Source organism: Diadema setosum, chromosome 21 (assembly GCF_964275005.1).
Source record: "Diadema setosum chromosome 21, eeDiaSeto1, whole genome shotgun sequence".
Taxonomy (NCBI): domain Eukaryota; kingdom Metazoa; phylum Echinodermata; class Echinoidea; order Diadematoida; family Diadematidae; genus Diadema; species Diadema setosum.
Genome location: NC_092705.1, coordinates 6,253,163 through 6,280,252, shown reverse-complemented (window position 1 = coordinate 6,280,252; position 27,090 = coordinate 6,253,163). Strand labels below are relative to the sequence as shown.

Sequence of the window (27,090 nt, the reverse complement as noted above, 5' to 3'; positions counted from 1 at the left end):
TTTTCACACTGTACTGGAATGTCTGTCAGTGTAGAGCTGGGGGATAATTGCCGCTTTTGATTCCCTCATCTTTCAGCATATACTATATTATTTATATCCACATCAAGGACATTTGGAAGTGGCGAGAGAGCAGGAGGCATTCTAATAACAGAGCACTTATTGTCATTGATGACATTGTGTATAAAAATGTTGAGTGTGGATGTTGAATCGTGGTCCGAAACAGAAATTAGATCTTTAAAGTGAACAAAGACAGTGATATAAACGACCAATTGTTTACTAACATGTACTCAACGGAGACACATTCAGTATACACCCACCTCCCTGGTCGAAACCAAAATCTTAATTGTGAGCATCGTTTATAATGTGATAATTACATTATTGAACAGAAATTGGCGAAGTTTGTATCTCTGTATAGGACACAGTATATACGTCATAGTATAGTTAATGGGCTTTATACTAATGTGCATTCGGCCCTGATTGGGGGGGGGGGGGGGAGTGTTATGTTGGTTGGAGTATATGTGAGAAATGTTATACATAGTATAGTGACGTCTTGAAACTGAGCATTCTGTGCCACTGGAGATAGATAACAAATTCATTGTACACTAGTGAGAACAGATATCTGCGTAAAAGCGCTATACACGGCAGTAGTTTGCTTGTCAGTGAGCCGTTAGAGTTTGGATTTCACAGTATACTAATATACGCGTACACTGCAAAAAGTCCGGTGTTAAATAGTGAACACCGAGCTGGTGTTAAATTTTCGGTGCTCATTTATGGTGTTAAATTAACACCTCCGGATGTCATTTCCAAATATAAAACCGTTTTTTGAAGAGTTTCTTAGTAACTGCACTTCTTGTTGAATTTTAATTTAAACAAGACGATCAAGAATTTTACATTAAAATACTAGATTGTTGAAAAAATGTGAAAATAAATTTACACCACAGTAACACCAGCTGGTGTGGTCTCTTATTGAAGCTGGACGGGTGTTAAACCATTGATATTAACACCAGCAATATCAAATCAACACCATGTGGTGTCATTTTTGAATTAACACCAGTACAGTGTCAAAATATCACCAGGTACAGTGTCAAATTAACACCACGAAGTGTCAGGTGAACACTTTTCAACACCATCACAGTGCATTTTCTACACCTGTGGGTGTGGTCCTCTATTAACACTTGATCGGTGTTAAATTTAACACACACCGATGTTTTTACAGTGTATACACTGTGTAATCATATTCATATTCCTATCTCACTACCACAATTAGTTAACAAGGTATAGTCATTTGATTTTCCAGTCCAGTTTTATAGATTAAGACGCCTGTAATTTTAAGCGTTTTCGACCGACCTTTTTAATTCGATCTCCCTGTGCTGGAGCAACATCACACTCCCAGATTTCTCAGGGAAATTATTACCAATACATTTAACTATAATGTAAGAAATTTAAACTATAGGCAGTGCCAGTACATACAGGTACACAAAGGGGAATGAAACCAATGTAGGCCCTATATACATGGGCATTGACTGCAGCAATCACAGTAGAATACATCACAAACATCTAGACGAAAATCCGACAGTCCATTCAAAAGTTATCCATCTTCACAGTTTTTGGTGCAGCCATCGCTGGGATAAGAAGACTCCGACGGTTCGTAACGTCACGTGGCACATGGACAATGATATAAGGAAAAACGTAAAGAGATTTCACAAAATTTCATTTCTTATGAAACATTGTGTGTGCGTACGTTATAGGCGTGAGGGTTTGTAATTATTAGTTTTTGTTGGGGGGGGGGGGAGGGGGATGGGTTATTCCACTTTTATTCTATGTAAAGAAATATATCTATTGAGATGATTTTATTTCATTTTGATTGTATTATGATAAGTATTCATGTGTGTAGATTTTAATGTTTTACTGTTCAATAATGTACGAAGGTTAACTTTGTGTTACGATGAATGTTTATGTATTTTTATCATGGGCAGGGCTCTCTGGAAGAGCAGGACCTGCTGGTCTTGATGAGACTACCCTGTGGAAATAAAACTGAAATAATAATAAATAATAATGTAAGACATTCCTTTGGCTTGTTACTTTAATGTTAAGGGTAATATTCCTCTTGCTTTCTGAAAGAGGCGAGAAGAGTGTGTGGGAAATTCTTTTTCCAAGAAGGTTGTGTGGGAAATGCATCAGTATAAAAATCCCTTTCGAGTTAGTAATATTTCCCAAAACAAACGACAACAACAGCAAAAGCAGACTAGGCAACCAGACAAAACGAAGTGAAAGTAAAAATTTACTGAAGAGACAATATACCTTCAGACTATTGAAACGAGTCGGTCCTCTTTTGAATAGCACCATTAGCAGTGCTTAAGGAGCAGGTAATATTAGCGCAGCTACATCCGACTATTCATTGCTGTTCAAACGGATGTCTGACCTGCTTATTCTCGCGGTATTAATAGACTTCGACATCACTCCATTGTAAATTGTGTGTTAAAAATCATCTTCAAAGTAATCCGCAGGCAAATCTTCACATCACTAAATTCCCTACTGTGAATGAAATGAATTGTGAGAGCTATATGAGATAAGAGAGTTATGAGGTGACTACATACAAAGTTATGTGACAAATATCACCGTGGAGTCTTTTTTTTTAACACAGGAAGCTTAATAATCCATGCTTTCTTAACAAAAGCCACTGTTTACCATTGGGAGCAGTGATTAAAAGAATGTTCAAGTAATCGCATTAGACGCATATTCATGTATAGTTTCGAACTTTGCATCACAAAATATCCTACCATATGAAAATTTTACAATGACACCAAAGTTATAAGGAGATATCAGTAATTTTATGAATATACCAGAACTGTCAACGGTTTATTCTAGAAACGATTTTAATAAAACTTTCGTTCATATGTTGTATATTTAACAGCAACATTTGAATACTGAATAGCATTTTGACATTGGTTGTTTCTACCCCTAACTCAAATTTTGGAACAATTTTAAAGCACTAAAGCTGTTTTGTTTTGTTGTTGTTTTTTCATTTGAAAATGGTAATGTAGCCTTAGGACAGTGTGTTCGACTTGTGAATTTTATTTTACTTCATCAACATGTCTGTTAATATTTTACTCATTTATTGACACCAACTTGAACATTCTAAAAAGGAGCAACATTGCACGTATGGGCTTGGGTAATGTCAAACCTCATGTGTGATACTTTCCTCACTGCTAGCTTGGCCAAAACGAAGAAGCTCCTATCTTTTCAGCTTCGTCCTCCCCTTACCGCTGAAACTCCCCCAAGCTTTACTCTTTACCTTTATCCCCCCCCCCCCCCTCCATAAATTATAACAAGGTCATAAATTAATGTGCTGTCCGGTAAGTTATATCCCGCTTCACGGAGATCGCGCGAGTCCGAAGTCCAATCTCACTCATATATTATTATGATGAACGTTCCTCACACACGTCTCGTGAAACGACTCTCATTTAAAAAAAAAAAAAAAAAAAAAAAAAAAAAATGGCCCGCTTTTTACGGCTATGAAAGTAGGCTGTTTGCAGTAGAAGACGCGGCGACATAACGATGGAATACTGTCATACTTCCAACGGTGGGATACATTATTCTCGTTTTGCGGACTATGGATCATACATACGTTTGCTATACCGCCACACTGACCGTCAGTCACTTGTTCTATCATATATTCCTGCGAAGTTTGGAGAGTATATTCTGTTTACAGTGTAACCCAATCAACTTTATGTATTCACAGGATTCATTGTACAATTTCCGTATGATAGTCTTGAATATTATCGCAAGTCATTAATGATTACTCTAGCTACTAGTATATGATACTCTATGAAGGTCATGGTAAAGGGATTTTGCACGACGGGGCCGAGGAAATAGAAAATTAAGAGAGGAAAGGCCCACAATGAGATGTAGGCCTATAATTATAGCATCGAACCCTCAAGAAAAAGAAGAAGAAATAAACCGATTGCTTTGTCGGTATTTCAGCCGAAACGGGCAAGACTGCCTCCTGATCAAAACTATTCCTGAGACATAATTTATACAGTAGCCGATATCACAAATCTTCCCTGGAAAGAATAGGCCAACATCAGTGCCAAACATTGCTGAATTCGACATTATTAATATTATTGCTGCATCCATGAATTACTCATCATAATTATGGTACCAGCATGAATATCTCTATGATCTTTTTTTTCCCCCTCTTGATCATTCTCATGCCCATATCATGTTACCAAATGTCAATTTGCAGCAATGTAGTGCAGTCAATTTTCCATCATTTGTGTTCTATATCCTTCGCATCGAGGCATGATAAGCGAGTCGCGTATTTCATCAGATACCAAACAGATATTTAACAGAGATCATACTGGTTATATACCTTTAGAACGGAAATGTGATAATCATTATCGATCACTATCCAGTTGATTTTGATGATTCGATTCTCTCCTGTACATCCAAAACAAAAAGGGAAAGTCGCAAGATAGAATGGAGCCTATATTACATGATACATAAAATGTCAATGGCTAATAATGGCTCACTTAAGTGAGTAGAATCATCACTAATTCGTTACGATTTTTAACTTACCTCAACACCGTTCACAATCTGTAATCTTCAGATACACGTTTCACTGCAACAATCGTAGCAAATAACGGTCCAATTTTTAGTTTATATTTAGGTCAGCAATATAGGCCCAACCCATATCCAGTGGTGTGACGGACGTTGAATGAGCAGTCACTGTTTGAAGAAAATACCAAAAACAAAACAAAACATCTTATTCCTTACCACAGACAAGGCGTGTAACGTTTCACAAAGTGGTAATGGTATGTAGTCTTTAGCACAGCTCCGATTCCCCGGGAAGCAACAGGAGACTAACTGTTCCTAAATTAATCTTTCGCGAATGTCTGAATGTGGCGAACACACCGGCGAACACAGCAGTTGATCAGACAACGCGCTCGTAAAAAAATGGCTTTCATTTGCAGCTCATTCAACAATGAAATATGATTCATCGCTTCCTCCTATCGGTACGCACATTTCAAACAGTTTTTTTTTTATTCTTTCCTACGTAGTGCTTTTTGAGTCACGGAGCGAAGATAAATAATGTAGGACTACCGCAGAGAATCAACGTCGAATAAAAATCTTATGGATCGCAGACGACAGCACGCAACGATGACCTCAAGCAGTGTCAAGGGAGAGCGGTACGTTGGTGTACGTTATAACGTAAATCAATCGTCAAATCATGACAAAACTCCGTGTGTGTTTGTGTGTTGCGCGTGCGTTTGTGTGTGTGTGTGTGCGTGTGTGTTGTGTGTGCGTGTGTTTGGTGTTTGGTGTTTGAAGAGAGAGAGAGAGAGAGGAGAATGACGTCATTTTCACCCGCAATACCGGATTATTGACTCCAATGATTTTTATGATAATGGCTTGATGATAGTGGAAGCAAGTTGCATGACGATCTTTGCTGACCCGACCCGCCCAGCGCTGGTTTCGTGGAATTCCGCACGATACTCTGTCTATGCATGTTGTCTGACGAGTCCCTCTGATCAGGGAGGTGTGAGGACAACAATTTAATGAGTCATTGTGATGACAGGGATTTATCCCTCGCCAAAATGAAAATCGGAAATGTTGTCGACGGATTTCTGGGTTTTGTTTTCGTGTCTGTTTAAGAACAATCCCCTGAATTAGGGCCTACTTGCAGTCAGGTGTTTTTGTCTAGTTAGGTAGGCCCAATTAAAACATTGTTGCAAGACATAGGACTACTTTTCCAATCTCCTAACATCATATTAAACCATGTAATCAAAATATACAGATATAGGCGGTCACGAGCAATCCTGACTTTAAAGACTATCACATAAATCAAAGTCGACTGTACATATATGTTCCATTGTGCTCTCTGCTCCGGTTCTGAGGTGCTTTTATTGTTTTAGTTCCGCGTAATCCTGTCATAACCTTTGTCTTGAAATAATTTTATAGCTATCCATGTAAAGTACAATAAGATTAAGTTCATTTTTACTCCAAAAAATAATAATAACAACGCTGAAGTAGAAATATGTCCGTAGTTTTGCGTCACTGATCTTCTAATAAGGTTTTCGTTTTCATTTTCAGTTTTCAGTTTAATTTCATTTGTTCACTTGAACAAGTTTATGCAGAAATACACAAAAATGCACAGTGAAATTGACAAAACCAGAATCTTTTTCATAACATTACATATAGACATACAGGCACAGGAAAGGTATACGTGTTAACAGTATTATATATTTCGAGGTACAAGTGGAGGAGACCGTCACCAATAAGGCAGTGTGCTTGACTGGGATGATGGTCTCGGGTAACATGATACATAAGAAAAAAAAATCAAAGTTAATCAAAGTTCTAATTGGAACTGAAGAGGAACGACAAGAAAAAAAAATCACTTCAACCACGTCAACCTATGATTTTTACATGTGCAGTGGATGGAACATATTACGTTAAAAGACAAGTTCACCTTCATTAACATAAGGATTGAGAGAATGTAGCAATGTGAGCACATCATTGAAAGTTTGAGGAAACTCGGACAATCCGTTCAAAAGTTTTTGAAGTTTTTGTGCAGTCACCGCTGGATGAGAAGACTACTGCACGTATGATGTCACATGCGTACAACAATATAAGGAAAATATAAAGAGAATTTCACAAAGTTTCATCTTTTGAAAAAAATACACATTCTCTTGACTCGTTACTGACATAATCATGTTATGGGTAATAATATTCCCACTGCCTTTAGAAAGAGGCAAGTCAAGTGCTCTTTTATTATGCGAAAAAAAAAGTGAAAATATGTTGAATTTTCTTTACATTTTCTTATACTGTTGTACTCATATGACATCACGAGCCTTAGTAGTCTCCTCATCCAACGGTTCCAACACAAAAGTTTTTAGAATTCATAACGTTTGCATCGATTGTCCAATTTTCCTCAAACTTTCACTGATGTGTTCTACTAATATTGCTGCATTCTCTCAATCCTTATGTTAATGAAGGTAAACTTGTCCTTTAAACACTGTTAAACATAGGACTATAAGAAGACGAATACGAAGGACACACTAGGGATATCTGAAATAGAGAGAACTTACTAAGCGAGAAAAGAGATTAACAGTGTTTGAAGAATTGGAGCTTTCTTCTAATCATAATATAAAAATAATTGTTACCTAGGAATTGTTTATAGGCCCTATTGAGCCTTTGAGCTTCACAGTAAAGTGAGCAACAACAGTGGAGATGTTACCGAAATAAACAATAAATTAACGAGTGAGGTTATTATTCGAATGTTACTTTGTTTGTTTGTTTTTAAATGTTTTTAGAGGATTTAAAATGTAAGAGAAACACTGCGTCTAAGAACAACTTTCATACATTATGGTCCATAATGTCTCATGGATTTTTATGCTATAATAAGTTTTTGACTTTTCACAATAATGATAATCAGCTGCATTGAGGATGAGATACTGGTTATGCAATGAGGACCCAGAAATTTGTTTGCTTTTTATTTCCGTGAAAACACATTGATCTAAACATTGATAAATACTACATGGGCAAGTCGAGATTATCAATATCAAACTTAAAATGTTTAATATGCCTTGCTTATAAAGGCATGCTCAGCTGTCTATTCTATCCTGGGTGTGATTGGCGGACAAGAGTACACGTCTCACACGTGTACATGACTTCATAGACTTTTTTGATAACTGAAAACGAATAATGAAATTGAAAGTAACAACAACAGAGATATTCAAGGTGTATCATGCCTTTGTAATAACAGTAAATCTAATTAATTTGTTATACTTCATCGTCAATCTTCTCCCAAAAAACTCTATCCAAGGATTAATATTGCTGAACATCACATCAATCATCACGAAATCTTTTTTCTTTTCTTTTTTTTTTTTTTTTAGTGATCGCATCCAATTCAACGTGTTTTTTGCACCCAGATCGGTCATGGACAGGAAATGATAAGAAACCTCGAAAGGTCCGTAGTTGGAATGAATATTGTTGTTGCAGTGACAGACCACACGATACATTTAAGCCCTCTGCGTTGAGTGTAGTTTAGGCGACCACTCAAATAGACGATTTTGGTATGTGCCTGTGTAATATTTCTCCGGTAATTTCCACTTACTCGATAATGGGTCCCACTTGTGTCTGAGGAACAAACGTTCACTCAAGACACTCCTACTTAGTTCTCAGTCGTATTCTGCCATACAAAAAATGTCGACAAGCAGACATTTCATGCCAGTTTGTGTTTAGCTTTTTGTCAAGGCCCTCTCGCTGTGTGGTGGAGAGTGCTCGGCCGAGCGCGACAGCTCTGCTCGACCCGACATGGCTTGCGCCCTCTATGGTTTTTGACACTATAACATTTTGAGTACGGGAGAGAGTTTATTTATACATGTACTCTATCTGTCTGTCTTTATTACATGTATGTATCTATGTATGTATGTATGTATGCATGTATGTATGTTTATATGTATACACACATACACAAATATATATACATGTATGTAGTATATAAATGTATGAGACAGACAGAGAGAGAGAGAGAAAGGGAGAGAGAGAGCGGGAAAGAGAGAGAATTAGTGGGGGTGGACTACAGGTCAGGCAACAAACAAAACACAAGGTCAACGGAGGTCGCCAACCATCCATAATTTTACTATAATATTTTATTGAAGTATTCTTCACGGAAGATAATATAAAAACTTTGGTTTGCATTGCTTTCAGGTACAGTTTTTCTTCTTTTTTTTCCCCATACAATATATTCTTAAAATGATATTTGAACAGTGGTATACTCTGCTTGAAAACTCTGTCTCGGTCTGGTTTGCTTTCTAAAGACAGCCACTGTCTTGATTGCCATAACGTTTGTTTGTTTGTTTTTTCTTTTTTATGGATCCTTTAGATTGCCAATGCTTTTAGCCTTTAGTAAGTAGGCATTCCGAGTTTGCGAGTTTTTTTGGTTTTTTTTTAAATTTATATTCTTATGCTCCAGTATGTTATATTTCACAAGCAGCATCTTATTTTTGTCGAAGCACATTAACCATAAATTAGCTGTAGGCCTGTGCTTTTTACAGCTCGAGTTCGCAAGCGATGTCAAAGTGAAGTTATTATCATAACTGGATATGCCGATGGACCGTTTCTGTCCGTGTCATGTATCAAAATTCACTGATGTTTCCTTTCCCACAGCCTATCATAGTAACGAACCATTATTTCCCTGCTACCTTCAATTAAGTTTCTTAGGCAGGAAAAGCATCAATCAGCTATTTGCTAAGTAGATCAAGCCTCCGGCAGGCTTTGTGGTACTAGTATTTAAGGCAATCTTTCATGAATAAACCATGCATAGAATTTGAATACATTACAGAGACGGTCTATTGACATAGACAATTCAACTACCCTTATCTAAAAGTGCATTGTTGTTGTTGTTGTTGTTTTATATTCTGGATTCCGTTCCACCATTGTCCTCCGAGAGTTAATTTCACTATAGTCATTAGTTGTACCCTCTTCGCTGGTTGCGAGGGTGATGTATATGCTCATAGCATCGTCGTATTGTCATCGGTGGGCGTGGTCTAGAGTGTGGCTGTGGAGGGATGCTGTGAGGGGGCCACGCCCTGTTTGGCGGTCTTCGGTTGTCCATACGATTTGCAGGAGGACGCCCCCAGTGTTGAGCAACATTGCCCTGCATATAATACAATAAATAATGGAGCTCATGTAAACTCAAGTTTTGATAATGCTATCGGCGAATTCTAAAAGGGACTATGGTAGCTTTGAAGATAATTCAACATGTGATGATGGAACAAAACATATTTTCGTTGACTCCAATAGGTCAATAAAATCGACAAGCAAAATTAGGCACAGTGTATAGATATCAAGTATATAATCATTATAATCACCTGGTGATTGGAATGCAGTAGATTTGGGTTGAGTAGCTCCCTGGCAGCGTTTTCTCTGACCTCCCGCGACAGTTGAAATAACTGAGACATCTCGTCTGGCTGTGGATGAGGGGGTGGAGGAACCAGCCGTGATGGGGGAGGGATGAACGGCAGAAGAGGATTGATAGGATACCCAGTGATCATCCGTCTGTTTAATGCGTGCTGCTGGTGGTTGGCCGAGATGTTTGGTCCTGAAACGGCATTGCCTGGGAGAGGTAGAGCAGCAGGCATCATGGGGTTTGGAGGAGGTTGAACCATGAAGCAACTCCCAGCATGCACTGCGATGTTTGAAGATGATGGTGAGGGGAGGTAGGGTGGGGGAAAGTGAATCCTCTCTTTACTGATCATCTTCTGAAGAGCAACTCGCTCGAGGTTTTTAATATCCCGGAAAGTGAGAGGAGGAGGGATCGGGGGCAGAACGACTGGCACTGCCGTTGGTGGAGAGGAGATTGGGTCGTATCCAAGGTTGTCATCATTCCCCGATTCAGAGATCTCTAGTTTTTCTCCATTATCATCAACCTCCTCATCGTCATCATCATCATCGTCAGAGTCTGAGTCTTTGGAGAGGATGATGCACTCTCTATTACGCTGTATGATATCCAACGAGGCGACGTGCCCTGCACCTTCTGATCCCATAATGAATGAGATTGTCACACCATCTTCATCCTCGTCGTCGCTTTCGTGTCCAGACTCTCCAGTGAAGACGCGGTCGCTGTCAGAACCGTCGGAGTCTCGTGCGTCTTTGACGCCGTCGTGTGTCCCTCCCGATGCCAGTTTTTCCTCCATAGCTCTCATATTGGCGACAAACTGATCTTGGTAGGTGATGACATCTTTTCCGGGCCACGGTCCGCGGCTGGACAGCAGCTCCTTTCTCGTGTGCGGCTCAGCAGTATCAATATTTATCCCATTAATGTAATAACTCTGAGGTACGCAGAGATCTGAGTAGTCAACGGGACCATCAAGGCCTGGCGGCAGTTGAAATGGGCCGATGATGTCATCCTTCATTGGTACAGAATGACAGGTGCATAAATTAAAAATTAATCATCAATTAAACCCTGTTTGCGGGTGATTTTACAATATCATCTATAACATGAATAAATACAGTAGTTGATCTCTATACCTCAAAGTTACACTTTATCAATGATCAACAATTGTATATAAGAGAAGGGGGAGGCAGAAATCGTTCTTCAAGAATGTCTTTGAAGTTTGGAAATAGGGCTGGACACGCTCAAAAATCAACCCCGACGTCACACCACGTGTTACTGATGAAGACAAACCAGAGAACAGAAATACGTGATGGAGAGGCTACCCCGTCCATCCCTGGTCGTCGTTCCATTTTCCGTTTTTTTAAATCACATAATCTCTTCATGAATATTCACGACAAATACGCATACAGCAACAACCATTAATGTTTATGACGTAACCACTTACGTCATTGACATCAGCTGCAGACACAGAAGACTGTGCTGTGTCGCTCTGATCCTGAACAATGGTTTGTGTACATTCTCTCAGCTCTGACATCTTTTGGGCATCCAGTACACAGAAATGACGAAAAAGAAAACAGACAGAGTTAGACATTGTTTTACGTGAAGGAAAGAGAATATAAGACGACTTTAATCCTTTCGTTCATTTTGTGTGTATGTGTGTGTTTTAACTATCGTTTTTAGGAACACTGTCAACGGACTGGAAATCTATGTGAAGATTTTTAAAAAAGGGTCGATAATATGCTTGATGAAGAAGCATTTCTTACCTTCAGAGCACCGTCGAAGAATGCCAGTGCAGAGTCCTCGGCGTCTTTCTGGGTTCTGGCAGCCTGGGAAATAAACCAGGGTTGAACGATAAACTGTACAGATGAAATAATACCTGCCATTGAACCACTGAGATGGATGTGCTGAATCATAACACAAGTGGATGGTGATAATACGTTTGTTTGTTTGTTTGTTTGTTTGTTTGTTTGTCCTTTCTTGTGAGTTTTCAAGAGGGTATCAAATACCATTCTCTCTAGTACAAGGATTCACCGCCAGGCCAGTGGGACACTGCAAAAACAAAGGGCACTACTTAATTGCGCTGTACACATTCTCGGTATGATGGTCCCTGACTGGGCGTTTAGATCTGAACGCTTGCAAACTTCCCGGAAAAAAAAAAAAAAAGATACAGACGCAAGGAAACGAAAGTTTGTTATGGCTTCTCCAGAGATTAAAACAATAGAACTGCCAAGATGAGTTGAGATTGGTGTGATGAATCATAACACGAGTGGATGGTGATAATACGTTTGTTTGTTTGTTTGTTTGTTTGTTTGTTTGTTTATGCCTTCTTCTCAAGAGGGTATCAAATATCATACTCTCTAGTGTTCAAATGAAAAAAAAAAGGCATAAATTCTTACCTCGACAACTTCGTCTAGAAAGACTGCCGCTGATTCTTCAGCAGTGTTGTGATCTCCAGCCGCCTGCGTAGGGGAGACAGAATAAAATCGATGAAGCCGAAGTTGGGTTTACATGATACATTTACACATCCGGACTTACGTAGATGCTACAGACATATTAATCAATAATGTAGGAAATTTATCAAGTTTATGATTCTTTTCTTTTGATCCGTATGATTCTAAGTCGTGTTGACGAAAAGATCAAATCAACTGAAAGGTAAAAACATGTTGAAAAAGAGAAGCGCTTTCTTTGATTTCTCCACCCCTTTTCTCTCTCACACTCGACATATTTCTCTTTCCATTTTATGTCTTCAAAAAAAAAAGGTAACGAAAAGTAAAAATCAAGGAAAACAAATGTAAAGCGGTCACTCTTACTTCATATGAATTCTGCACGATAGCCCTTGCTTGTGCCCTCAGCTGAAATTCTTTGCTTACCTCCTGCGAAATAAAAACAAATCAGTTAGCTTAACACAGGGAAGATTAGCAGACTATAACATATGCCTTGAATTACGTCTTCCACAGCATGTAGATTTTGTTACGGAGTAAAGGTCTTCCTTGTCTCGCTCCCCCCCCCCCCCCCCCCATCTCCCCGTTTGATGTCCTCTTCAGAGTCCCTTGTCTTTTGGAAATTTTCAACTTGGAAAATCAGTGACAAGGATGAGTTTTTAATATACGTACATTCTGCACATTCGTCTTTGCTTGTGCCCAAAACTGAGATTGTTTTTTGTTTTTTCGTCCACGTCATGTGAAATAAAGACGACGTATATTGATGTGATATGGGAATTCTCTAGTTCAAATTATGGTTTCTCAAATTCATTTGTTTTCATTATCCATAACGACAACTATCAGACTTCACATTCTGCAATACTGAGATGAAAGGTCGTTGACTCCGTTGATATACAAAAAAAAAAAAAAGAAAAACCGAGAAGTATGAAATCAAAAGTCATCTTTCGTTCGGAGGCATAGAAAATGCGACGAAGATTCAATTCGAAATGTTTAACGATTACGCAAGCTGTGTGCGCATGTTGTGTTGACTAATTGGACTGTTAATGAAGTACAAGTACAGGTGTATAGATTTTAATCCTAGATTGTAGACGACGAGCTGCGATGTAGATTTCCCACAACATAAGCACATTATCTTGATATCTACTTGTATATTAACCTTTTGATATATTAAAGACGCGCTCTTATAATGATGATAATAACCGGGGGGGGGGGGTGTTCATTGATAGCAAATGAAATCGATATCTTACCTTGTACACTTTCTGCACAATGAACTTTGCTTGTACCTTCAGCTCCGATTCCTTCACCACTTCCTGAAAAATTAGATCAACGAAATATTGAAATTTAATCGCTGTCTTCGCTTTTTTTTTCTTCATTGTATTACATCAATCCTGTCAAAGCCTTGATGTTTCATTTGTTCTATAATCTTCCCAAACACGAGTTATTAAACGAGCTAGAAAACCAACGTTGTTAATGCTTCTCACCTCAAGCACATCGTCAAGAAAGTTCGTCGCTGATTCTTCGGCAGCTTGGTGGTCCTTTACTGCCTGTAAGCATGGTAAGGAAGAGGATTAATGAAGCCAGTGGGAGGCAGGTACTTTCAACCATTAATTTTACGATGATACGTTTACCTGATGACGCCTTGTATGTATCATAATGTCGAAACGCCAAATGTATCATCATTGATATTATAACATCACTTATTGAACATCGGTTGCGAACCATTTCAGCTTTTTGGCCCATTGGAAGGTTGTATGTGATATGTCAAAATAAGTTAAACGATTGCAAAATGTTCTTGATGCTTTCCTTGTGTACATTCTGTACAATGTCTGATTTCAGTCTGATTTCAGTCATTTTCCTTGCCTTCTTAAAACAGAGAATGAGAGAAAAAAACAGTGTTTGCCTATGTTGCTATTCGTTCTTATATCTTATTTTTCTGATCAACTCAGAAATTATGAATGACATATTCTATCTGATAAGAAATTCTGTTACCATACCTTGAACACATTCTGGACAATGGAATTTGCTCGTAGCTTCAGGTCCAGCTCAGTCTCCATCTTCTGATAGGAAACAAAAAGAAAAAAAAACCACAAACACACATGTAGCAAAAACTTCGATTCAATATCTGTAAAATTCATTCAAAAAAGATAATCAAAGTTATCAAAGATGACAAATGTGATGTCGGAAATTGAAAAAAAAAAACCAAACAATTCCAAACTCCTTCATAAAAAAAGAAATACACAATTAAGGCAAAATCAAGACCAGTCGAAAACAGTGATGGAAAGATTAGATACACCGCGTGTAAAAATGAATGAATGAATGAATAAATAAATAAATAAATAAATAAATAAATAAATAATTAAATAAATAAATAAATAAGTGAATAAATATCATTTCTCAGACTTGGCCTGTACCTATGTGCCATTGCGCTACTTAGGAATTTGTTCGTTTAGATTGATATCGGGGGATGATCTTACCTGAAGATGTTGTCTTGCCTTCAAGTCGCTGTGTGTCACCATGCTTCTGCGAAGAGAAATAAAATATGAATAATCTTACACTTTTCCCCAATATGTATTGAGCTCTGTCAAGCAACATGTTTCTATAACTTCTCAGTTACACTTTTAATAGCGATTTCCGCGTTTTCTAGCTTTAGAAACTACCAAACGAGACAGAGCTCTGTCAAGCAACATGTTTCTATAACTTCTCAGTTACACTTTTAAGTTTAGCGATTTCCGCGTTTTCTATAGCTTTACAAACTACCAAACGAGACAATTTTTTATTTTTTGCATTTTTTTTTTTCCGGAATGACTTGTATGTGCCAAAATGTGCCTCACAATCACTTAACGAAAAAATTTTGTACGTATTCTCATATCAATAATATTCATAGGGGCTGGCAAGTTTACAAATAAGCATAATGGAATTGTGTCTGTCTGTGTCAAATAAACATAAGATAGTGTTTTTACTCTGCACCAGTACCGCAAACTTAATGTTCTTCAACTTATCAGTGATTGCATCAACTCTGTTAAAAGCTGTATGTATTTCGGGATGACCATCGTGTTACTCAGTGTAAAGTAACTCACCCAATTCCGTATGAACAAGCAAGGATGACTGTGTGTCGTGCGAGTTTGGGGAGAGAGCGGGTCTTCCTTGCTCTCTGTTTTCGACCTAAAACTAATAACGGTACAGAAACATACAAAATGTATGGGGAAAAAGGGAAATATATCAAATTGGGGAATTAGACAGAATAATTCAAAGGGAAGTGAAATATTACAGATGGTTAATAAAGTTGTAAGATGACAGAATTCCATACCGTCTGATTATCAAATATTCCTTAAAAGATATATAATATATATATATGTATAATATTATGTATTATATGTTTAGAATTCACGTATTGGCTCCACGAAGAATGAAGAAATAAGCTGTATTGCATTTTTTGCCAATAAAGAATGAGTTTATTCGACTCGAAAATTCGATATTAAATGTATATATATATATATATATACATATATATATATACATATATATGTATATATATATATATATATATATATATATATATATATATATATATATATATTACCTCATATACTTTGTAATTACCAGGTACTAGTAGGCCTACTTATATTAAGGATATATTCCTAGCATTTCACAGTATGGCTTCGCCCCGATGTTCCCTGTCGGAATGATTATGACAGAAAATGCACGGATGAAAATTAATGTAAACATGCACATATAGGCTGAATTAAAAAAAAAGATAGAAAAAGAAAATCGCTTCAATATCACAAGGGACATACGAAATTTGGACAAACATTTGTCCATTTGTCACTCACCCTTTTTCGGTTTGCAACACCCAAATAAGCACACTATACGATCAATTTTGGTCAAATTATTGCCCATTTTGATCAGATCAGACTAACCCGTCAAGTGACTTGGTCATCTGCTAAGAAAGCAATGTTTGGGCTTGCCTGCCTGAGCCGTGGATACAGAGATAGAGTATTGTTACGTCACCCAATGCGCGCGCAATTTTGATGCAATGATTGAAGGGAACAAAAAAAAGAAAGACTTACTTTTTCTTTGGTCTCACATTTCTATCTCATATTATGTAGTGCTGTTTTGTTTTGTTTTGTTTTGTTTTGTTTGTTTTGTTTTGTTTTGTTTTGTTTTGTTTTGTTTTGTTTTGTTTTGTTTTGTTTTGTTTTGTTTTAGAACGCAGTGGTGGAATGTTCGTTATGATAGGAATGTGATTCAAGTGAACAACTCTGGCCATGGTAAATAAATGTGAAAAATGAGGTCCATACACTTATCGTAACGCTTGGTTACCAATGATGCCGAGATAGCACACAGAATTAGTACGCAACGTCGCGTTTTCATGCAAAGACGAAATGCGCGCGGACAATATGACCGCTATTATGACGTATAGTTCTAGCCAGTAACCCTGTCATCGTGAGGTACCTGTCCAGTAGCATTCTGTCAATGCTTATCTACCAGTATTCATTATTCCATGTGAATGTCTTTTTTTTTCACCACTCTCTTAGAATAATCGTTGTTGTTGTTCATTAAGGTAATGAAAAGAGAATCGTTACTATTCAATTATCATTATATCCCCTTGTTATTGCCGTTATAACTATAATATTTGTCCCATCTAATGAGTAGAATAGGCCTTGCGTGTCAACATTTTTGACCAAAGGAAGTCGACAGATTTGTCAATGCAATCCGACGTTATATGGTGCAACTTTATTCGTACTGTGTAATATACTCAGTGTACATCATTACAATGCGAGTTAACAACAGATCTAATGAGTTAAAGAAGTTATAAATATAGATTTATTAAACTGTCAATTCAATGAAATAAAAATGAAATAGTCTTAAACAGACTTCTAAATCGGTTCAAGCCATATTAATTACTCAGAATTTGTGTAGTAAAACTATCATATGCTAAGGGTCTTGTATCATTCAAACTATTTGTAAAAAAAAAAGAAAAAAAAAGGCATGTTTCTACGTGTACATGCATGAATATTCATTAATCAGGCTAGGTAGAGATATTAAAGTCTTTTCATCAAGACATTTTCGATATGCAGTCCCCTTGGGGTTTATCTGATTGGTAATGTTAGCAGTGCCCATTCGACCCTCAATCTGACGAAGGTGCTGGTTGAAGTTGAAATATTATAAATGGGAAGTCTTCAGGCTAAACCGAGAGCGCTTAAAGTAACGTTCATCTGCATATTCCAGTTGATTTTACTTACTAGTAAGCATGGATAAGCGCCACCTAGTGATGGAGTTGTGAGACAGTGGGATTTTGGGCCAAGAACTTTGAGTTGAATGGTGTATATGTCAGTTGTGTGACCACTCACAGCTCCGTCACGTCATAATTGTGTGTCAATAACGTAGGTGCACGGTTGCCATGGTAATGATATGATAGATGTAACCCAAGGGGGTCAATGACTGGCGGTACGTGTATTGGGTTCCCAGCCAAAGAAGGATTTATACAGTGGTATAGTGACAGGCCGCAACCAATGGTAGGTAGGCCTATACTAGGATGTCCAAAATATCAATTGAGGTTGTATGGTAGCGCCACCCATAGGGAATGGCATCCCGCTAGACTAAGTGAGACCGATGTATGGTTGGTTCCACACGGGGTCTTTATGTATGCATGGTCTATGTCTTCGATATTAGTTGTATTCTCTTCAGCCACAATCTCGATAAATCAGACCGGGTGAAGGGAATTTGAAATACATGTGTATCACTGTTAATATCATGGCTAAATCTTGCCTTCGCACCACATAGCTTCTTGGCGCAAGTATGCAGTGTCACTGTAGATGTTTGACTTCTCGTGCATGGTAAGCTTAGATTTTTTAATGTGATTTCTTACTCTCGCAAGCACCGACGATTTGGCACAATCAGAATGGGTAGTTACATTATCAGCATCACCACACGCGGAGCCATTCATGTTCATGCAGGGTGCACGTCACGAGATCACTTACGAATCATACTGTAGCCCACCAATCATACAGCCCATGAGTCATACAGCCCACGACGTATATAGCCCACTAGTCATACAGCCCATGAGTTCGACAATAAGTAGACAAGGCCCACGAGATCAACACATTAAGCCCCGTGTTTTAATGTCGGACTCGTGCATTGGCTGTTTTTACGTACCGTCAAACTCGTGGGCCTTTTTACGTAGTGTCGAACTCGTGGCTGTATGACTCATGGACCTTTCCTGCATGTCGAACTCGTGGGTTGTATGACTCGTGGGTGTCAGTCTCATGGATGGGATGACCCCGTTGATGCAGCAATTTCACCATCATTCACAATTTCATTCTCATCATCCTACAACACTTTCATTGTCATCCCACAATATGTCGCCTACCCCTCGAGGAACTTACTATGTGCCGTATAGCAATCTAAATGTTAGAGTATAACGATATGGACATGTAGATGAATAAGATGGGGCCCATCCATAAGTTCCCTTACACACTTTTTATCCATTTGTATCTGTATACCTGGAGAAAAAAAAATGCAGAAATAAAACCAAACCAAACCATAACCATAACATCACACAACGACGTTCTGAAGTAAAACTCAGTTCAGTCACATTGTGTCACAGTCCAGTACATGTCATTTATTTTGCATGATACTGCCGACACGTGATTGTCCGTTGTAACACAACATGACACATTTTTAAAATACATTTAGAGACTTACAGGAGAACGAGGTACCTGTGAAGAACACGGATGTATTATCAGACGAAATACAGTACATATAAACGCTTGCTGAAAAACAAAACAAAACAGACAAACAAGAAGAACAGGAAAGGTCATTAAAACGGTAAAGGTGATTTTATTGTCTCTTTGGACAAGTGACGGATATTGTGTTTAGGTCAACAGGGTTCGAAACATAAAACTTGAAATATCGTTCCATCAACGAAGGAATGCTTTTTTGCGAAATGAATTCAAAACGAAGAATGAGTTACATCTTTTTATGATGTGACGTATATAACAAATGTTGAAAACGAGCATGAATGATTGTGTTGTTTAAATGGTGACACATGTGTATTAAACAGAGTGTTACTCATTCTGAAAGGAGAAAGCAGCAATTTCTTTTGATGAGCAAGCCTTATCACCATGTGGCTTGTGTGGAGACCCAAAAAGCTTACGTTAGTATTTACTCGGGGCAATGCTTTTCATAAAAGTTCCTTCCCCCTCTGTAGCATAAAATGCATGTCACTATAGGCAGCCAAATTTTTGATATTGTTGGCCCAAGAATTGCCTTCGGAATTAATTTGCCCGAGAAAGTGTTTTTGCTCAGAAATTACATTCCGATCTGCCTAAATAGTTGTATGTACACGTCACAGGAAATGCAAACTGAAGACGGACAGAAAGACACCGTATTTTCACAGAAAATGATAACAAAATGGAAGACAATACTATATCCGGTCTTCAGCAGGTGTTCACTCGCCGGACTTCCGGGAGGCCACTCGCCGACACCTATCCAGCAGATATTGGCGTCGGTATGACTTGGCAAGAAGTTCAAATACGGTGAGTGAAATGATTGTAGCTTCAGCTGTAAAATAAAAACACATTTCTGAAGGTTAATTGTGAGTCCAACGCTCTTTGTTTGCTTGATATTATGGAAAGTCATTCTTGAAAGGTTTCGCAAATGTATGTTGCGTTACAGCTTATACCCCAGTTTTTCGTAAGTCGAGTCGTCCAATGTGTGGAGTAAACAGTGATTAAAGGTCCAGTTTACCTTTGATAGCAGTGATTTCAAAAATGTTCAAGATATCACATTTGATGCATATGTGTAGGTCTGCTGTATCATAAAACATCCTACCATATGAAATATTTGCAATGAAACCTAAAATATAAGGATATATCAGGGTTTTTCTTCATAAACCGTAACTGTATACGGTTTAGTCTGGAAACATCTTTATTATAACTATTGTTCACATTTTGTGTATTGAACAACACTTAACATCGATTATACGGATTCAAATTTTGACAGTGGTCGTTTCTATCCCTAACTCACATTTCAGAACTATTTTAAAGCACTAATGCTGGGTTTTTGTTTCATCTGCAAATGGTAAATTATGCCTTTAACGAACAAAGACTATGGATATGATACAACTGTCATGAATGAAGTGCAACAATGTAAGAATGAATGTCAGAATCATGGCGAAAAATGTCGATTGCAGATAACGACCACGTCTTGTATCACGTATGTACAAGTACGCTTTCGAGACTCCAATCAAGCCGGTTGGACAGGAATGACTCTCCATGAACAATGATCAGGTTGGTCACAAATTAAAATCGAGTTGTAATTAGGTTCACGTATTTCATACAGTTGGGGTTTTGGAGGATTTCTTCACACGTAATATAACAATGTCACTTCGATATGAAAGAAGGACACCAAAGTGACGGCACATTTTCGTATTCTGAGTCAGGCGCTTGACACGGAAAAGAAGAGGACTAAGTATTGCAATCTATGCGATCAGTTCTTCGTGAATCTCGGCTGATCTCCTGCCCTAGGCGAATACTTTAACGCAGTCGTTGCCGTAATCGACGACCACGACCCTGCCGTCCTCGGTGACGGCGATGCCGTTGGGGTAACGCAGTCCGTCCTCGTCGCTGTCGACGCGCTTGAGGAACGTGCCGTCGGGGCTGAACTTGAGGACGCGACCGTTCCAGTCATTGCAGACGTAAATGTTGTCGTTGATGTCAACGGCGACGCCCGTCGGGTACTTGAACTCGTCTTCGCCCTCGCCCGATGGGGTCACTTCCAACAGGTAATCCCCTTCGGTGTCGAAAACCTGTGTTAATGTGATGACCGTGGCCAAGAGAAGATTGTTAACGGTACAAAATAATGCAAAAGACCGACGACAAGGGGAATTTTCGTTGATTTATTTCATACCTATAAAAACAAAACATGGCACAAGAAAGCACACTAAAGTGTATTTTGCAAACTTTTTAGTGTATTATCGTGAAGGGGCACGGAATACTGTAAATATAGCCTGCACTGTCTGAATCCATAGCTCATCTTCTTGTACCTTTAACAGTCGTGGCATTATACCCATCGACTGAAGGGGACGATCCCGTAAAAAAAAAAATACTCCATTATATTTAGATCATCTCGAAAATGATGTAAGGGACATCATTTTCACCCCAGCAGGCATTTGATATGTATGCGATCATATCCACTCGTACAGTAATACTTTGATAAACAGTTTTCTTCATTTGTGAGTCTCCTAAAATAACCCAAATGAGCTTTGATGCGCCAGTGACCCATGTAAAAAGAAAAAAGAAAACTCTCATGTTAACCATGTCCTAATCAAAGAGTCTCGGTCGGTTGTATGTAGAGAGAGAGAGAGAGATAGAGGGAGGGGGGGGGGGGGGGGTTGACATGACATTTGCTCCTGCAGCATTTGCTCCGGTCTTATTTTCTCCAAGGACTGGGGGTTAGGGTTTTAGGGTTGTGATAGGGTTTTAGGTTTGGTTCGACGTGAGGATTATGATTAGGGTTAGCACGGTTAGAGTTATGTTTGTGAGTAGAATTTATGTTTGGCTTAGCTTGCAGATGTTTCATGGGAGCAATTGTCGCAGGAGCAAATGTAATGAAACCAGAGAGAGAGAGAGAGAGAGAGAAGGTACTAATCTATCGGACGTGGATACCTGTAGTCGATGATTGTCACGGTCGGAGACGATCAGCTCATCCTTGCTGTTGATTGCCGCCGAGATCGGCCCCCGAAAGCTGCCCCACGTGTTGCCGTAGCCGCCGAGATCGCGGAGGTGGGCGCCGTCGTTGTCGTAGACTCTCACGCAGTGCGACTCGTGGTCAGTGACGTAGGCGTTCCCGAGGCTGTTCACCGCCACGCCGCACGGTCTTCGTAGCTCGGCCGCCCCGAAGATCTGGTTCAGTGAGCCATCTTGACTGCAGACTAACACCTATATGTGTTACAAAGCAAAGAGAAGACGAATAACACGAATAAGGTCGGGAATACATTGTGAACAGATCATATGACTAATTGGTAATGAGCACACAAAATTGACAGCAAAAAAAAAAAAAAAAATCAAAAACAAAAATCTGAATCGGACACCTAGGAGTAAATAGTCCCGACTATTTAAGTCAAATGCAGTGTAAGCATTGCAATACAGAGTCTAGCTCGCTCTCGTCAATGTCAGAATTGGTTGTACAACACCTTTTCCGAGTTGCATACCTGTCATGACCTATAGTGGAACTCTATACAGTGCCTGATAATAAAATATAAAATAAATAAAATGAGGTTCATGAAAAGATTAGCACATTCTTATATTGTGACATTATTCGATCCATGTTTGTTTCAGCATGTTCAGTATCAAAGAGCCTATTTCTTCCGCTGAAATGTGTCACTCATTGTATGTATTCAGAGACAATTTCTTTTTTTTTTCAATCCCGTATAATTTGGATCTATTTCAACGTCCTAAGTTTCATTCGCGTAAACATATTCTCACTATAGCATGACTACCGAAATTATATGAGAGCGCAACGCTGACATCTATAATTGAATTGAATTGACCATATTCTCACATTTCACAACAAAACCATTAAGGTTTTACAATACATATCACTGGACAACAAAACAAAACAAAACAAGAAACAACAGCTTGATTCGTGCCCAATATCGGAAAGGGCATATGTTTGGGTTGTTGTTGGTGGTGGTGGTGCTGGTGTTGGGGTTTGTTTTTTCTTTATCTGACCAAACAAGAATTTCATTGACCTGCTGATTCCGATGGTCTGTAATGACCAAGTGATCCTGGTGGTTTATCGTCAGGTCGACGGGTTCGAAGCGCTGCGGGAAGTTGGAGAAGCCAATCTGACCTTTAGGGGTGCCGTCCAGGTCGAATACCCGGATGCAGCTGTTGCCCGTGTCGGCCACGTAGACGAGCCCCGTACGGTCGGACACGGCCACTCCCCAAGGTTCGCGAAGGCGCGCATCGGCCATGAAAGGGTTCACGCCCGATGTCGTCAAGTTTCCGAAGGTGATCACCTGTGAAAGTTATGATTTAAATGCAAGCTTTCTCATTCGGTTACGTGAATACTTGGAAACATCTAAATCAAGGCGTTCCTTGATGAGATGGTTTCGTTTTGATTAAAGGGGATGGCTAGTAACTGATCAGTGGGAATCAGTGAGAATGCTGGGGTATGATTGTTCCAATCCTTGTGGGATTCATTTAAGAGTACATTATATATCTATTGATGTGTGAAAATTATTTGCTTCAGAATGGTCTCATATTCAAGTAATGTGCAGTTTACTGTTTCCGATGGTCCCGTCTCTGAACAGGCATGCTAACCTGGAAACATTGAACTGCACATTACTTGAATATAAGACCATTCTGAAGCAAATAATTTTCACACAACAATAGATATATAATGTACTCTTAAATGAATCCCACAAGGATTGGAACAATCATCGCCCAGCATTCCCACCGATCAGTTACTAGCCATCCCCTTTAACATAAACAATTGTTCATGTAAACATATAACTATGGCAAGAAATTGCAACATTGTATGGTTTTAAGAATTTGCGTCAATTGTCTTTGAGTTATCAAAATAGTTTTCACGTTTGTTTTAATGCATGTTAAGGCATTATGATGGGAACACAATTTTGGAAGTTCTGACACCATGTCATAACTTAAGATATCAGTATGGAACATTTGGTAAAAATTCCTTACATTCTGAAATTGCGGGCAGAAAAGGAGCACCATTACCATCATTGACTTAAGATGGAAGTAGCACTAAGAGTTGTCATCGGTTTTATGTGGATTTTTTTATGACCGCTGATGATGAACTATATATACGACGATTAAATCACCCCAAAATTATCATCCTATCCACACCTATCATGCCTATGCAACAATCAAAGTTCATCGTGTTCCTTGGAAACCATTAATCATGGACCCAACTCTACATTCCCCTGATAATATCTTCGCTGATAATTACTTGTCTCTCCGGTTGTTCGACGTCGAACTCAAGCGGACTTTCCCCAATATGTTTTCCGAAAACGGATAGGATGAGTCGATGTTTGCCTGCGCAGTTGGGTCTGAACGTGATGTCGTAGTTTCCGTCCATGCGATCTCTGACTCGCGCGATGCCCACTTCGCCCGCGGGTGAGCATAGTTTGGCCGTCACCGGAGCGCCGCCCGTCCGCACCCGCTCCCCTCCAGCGTTCCTCGTCGTCAACGTGAGGCAGACGTCCTCTCCAGCCGATATGACGGGCGGACATGATGGCTGGAGCCCGATGGCGACATGGGACGTCGATGTCATCGTCGGACTTTGAACTTGGCCGAAGACAGCCACACGATCGTGCCTGTCCTCGGCAGAGTTAAATCCGATGAAGCCGTTGTCATCGGTCGTCATCGTCGCGTCGAAGTTTATAGACTCTTCGAGTTTCCATGTCGTGTCGCGGTTAATGTAGAGCAGTGCGGCATCGTCACCCTCGCCGTGCAGGTTCTCGAGGACGTTGCAGACGCTCAGCGTCTTGTCCAGCAAGCGCTGCTGATTCTGGATCGCCTCCTCCAGCTTCTCGTTTCTCGAAGAGAACTCCTCCTCCAGCTCGGCCGCGGCTTCCTGCTCAAAGAGCTGGATCATCTCGATCATCTTCTGCTTACGTTGCTTGATCTGGCTTTCAATACGCTCTCGATTCAGCTTCAATCGGCGTTGCGTTTCCTGCCAACAAATATCAATAACAAAATGATGATTGACGCGAATAGTAGCAAAGCAAATTCGTCAGTCCACATCGCTTTGTGCAATAGTGACCGCGATTCTTCAACTTTGCCTGTTTAGTAAAATGGCATGAGATAACTATGATCTTGTAGATAAGTGTTTATTATTATTTTTTCCTCCATGTTTCAGGCGGATAAATACGAAATTTTTTGATGCGTTTGTTTTTTATCCAAAACAATTTCTTCATGTAATTTTTCAGACTTTATAGACAGAAACATGAAACATGAGCTTACTACGAAGAGCGAGTGACGTGTGAGCAGCGAGAATTCGTATGCCCTTGACTCATAAGATTCATAATTTCATTCGCCATTCCCTACCCTCATAATTCAAATCCCCGTTCGCAAGTATAGCTCCCCAAACGCCAAGCGTCTCGGTAAATGATTAAGCATACCTTGAAGATCATCATTGCATCGCGGAGCACTGATACCTTCTCCTTAGCCCGGCTCGCCAAGGCGCCCAAGCTCTCCCGCCGCAACGCCGCCGCTTCCCCGAAGGAGATGTGGACATGCTGGCCGATGTGGTGGTCTTTCAGCATGCAGAGCCGACAGATGGGAATATCGCAAGACTGGCAGAAGAACTCCAGCGGGTTGCCCCTGTGACTCCGGCACATTTTGTCCTCCTGCTTCGCAAAGTCGCAATCCACCCTCATTCCACTTGCCTAAATTACAAGAAACAAAACTACGTGTTTCTGAAAAACTTTCAAGAAAACGAAGTTAAGAACCAAAGGAAAACATTCAATACCAGTGTGTCATAAGCTAATAGAATGACAACGTAAATATTTTCATTGAAACAGCATGCTACACCACCTTAATACTGAAAGAAATGATTTCCGGTTCTGTCTGCATTTGATTGACAGAGAGTTTGAATGCGTAATCACTCGACCACTAAAACAAATGGGAGCTACCACGGTACCGACCAGTTTCCGTCCATCACCCCCTGAATTGACAACAATCATAAAGCACCTCTCCAATGACACTCCCACTGGAGAAAACGAACGGAGGACCTTCATGGTTCCAAAAACTTATCCACTCACTCACTTGATATTCATCGAGAGTGGTCAATTTGTGACTTTTGGTCACGCGGAGACGACGATGTGCGCCTGCGCAGTCAAAGCATAGCTCCTCCTCGCAGTCCTGGCAGTAATGCGACGCCTCGTTCTCGCAGCCATTACATAACTGCGCGTTTGCCGACGCCTGTCGCTTCCGCCCGATGAAGTCGATGATGCTGTTGACGAAGAAGTTGTCGGGAAGGGCGGACACGCCGTTTGCCGGGAGTTGGTACTCCTTGCGACAGACGGGGCAGGAGAGCTGGTTGTCGTTCTTGGCCACCCATAGCTCCAGGCACCCCTCGCAGAAGGTGTGCTGACAAGTGAGTACCTTGGGCTTCTGAAGTCTGTCGATGCAAAGGGCGCACTGCAGAAATTCCCGATCGATCTCCTCGGCACGCACTACACTACTCGCCATTCCTTGGTTGAGGGTGCTCTCCAGAAATCAGGCTTCGTAGACTCTTCTGTCGGATAGAAATAAATAACAATGATAATAATTCACAACATTTATACAGCGCATTATCACATGAAATGTATCTAAGCACTACGGGAGAAAAATAAAGATATCAATAAGCGTGAATAACCGTAGTGTCGAAAAGAAATGTATTTCTGATCTCAGATTTGGGCGATTTTATGACCAAGACGACATGGGCAACATGACAACATGGACAACAAGGACGGACCCGAATTTCCCGTCTTTTCTGTTTCGAACGTAGGTAAAATATAGTCAGTTCTTTCTGATGAACTGTGCGAAGGTTGTATACAGTGAAGAACTATATAGTAAATTGGTGCAGCTGTCGTTGATACACCGTAAGGTAAAAGCTGCTTCGAGTCCTTGATCAACTCTATGAATTATAATGTTCTTTTAATGTAGTTATCATAATATAAAAAGACAGCTGACTCGTAGACATGAAAGAAATTTGAGTGCACAACGGACACCTGAC

General features: G+C 39.7%; 2 protein-coding genes and 1 long non-coding RNA gene across 3 annotated transcripts; all 3 read right to left on the bottom strand.

Annotated features, from left to right (window-relative positions):
• Nucleotides 1–8,700: 8,700 nt before the first annotated feature.
• LOC140244851 (uncharacterized) lies at nucleotides 8,701–11,435 on the bottom strand. The gene is made up of 3 exons (XM_072324460.1): nucleotides 11,346–11,435; nucleotides 9,876–10,913; nucleotides 8,701–9,661 (listed from the first exon to the last, which is right to left on the bottom strand). Exons 1-3 carry the CDS (start codon nucleotides 11,433–11,435, stop codon nucleotides 9,473–9,475), a joined length of 1,317 nt encoding a protein of 438 aa, XP_072180561.1. The 3' UTR covers nucleotides 8,701–9,472.
• Nucleotides 11,436–12,300: 865 nt separating this feature from the next.
• LOC140244557 (uncharacterized) lies at nucleotides 12,301–13,616 on the bottom strand. Its single transcript, XR_011902286.1, has 3 exons — nucleotides 13,590–13,616; nucleotides 12,712–12,774; nucleotides 12,301–12,360 (listed from the first exon to the last, which is right to left on the bottom strand). It is a non-coding gene; the product is annotated as an uncharacterized lncRNA (long non-coding RNA).
• A 6,905-nt stretch (nucleotides 13,617–20,521) lies between these two features.
• Nucleotides 20,522–26,564, bottom strand: LOC140244732 (tripartite motif-containing protein 2-like). The gene is made up of 6 exons (XM_072324345.1): nucleotides 26,139–26,564; nucleotides 25,493–25,759; nucleotides 24,319–25,044; nucleotides 23,096–23,365; nucleotides 22,011–22,283; nucleotides 20,522–21,151 (listed from the first exon to the last, which is right to left on the bottom strand). The coding sequence occupies exons 1-6, from the start codon at nucleotides 26,562–26,564 to the stop codon at nucleotides 20,867–20,869; spliced, it is 2,247 nt and encodes a 748-aa protein (XP_072180446.1). The 3' UTR covers nucleotides 20,522–20,866.
• Between the last annotated feature and the right edge of the window lie 526 nt (nucleotides 26,565–27,090).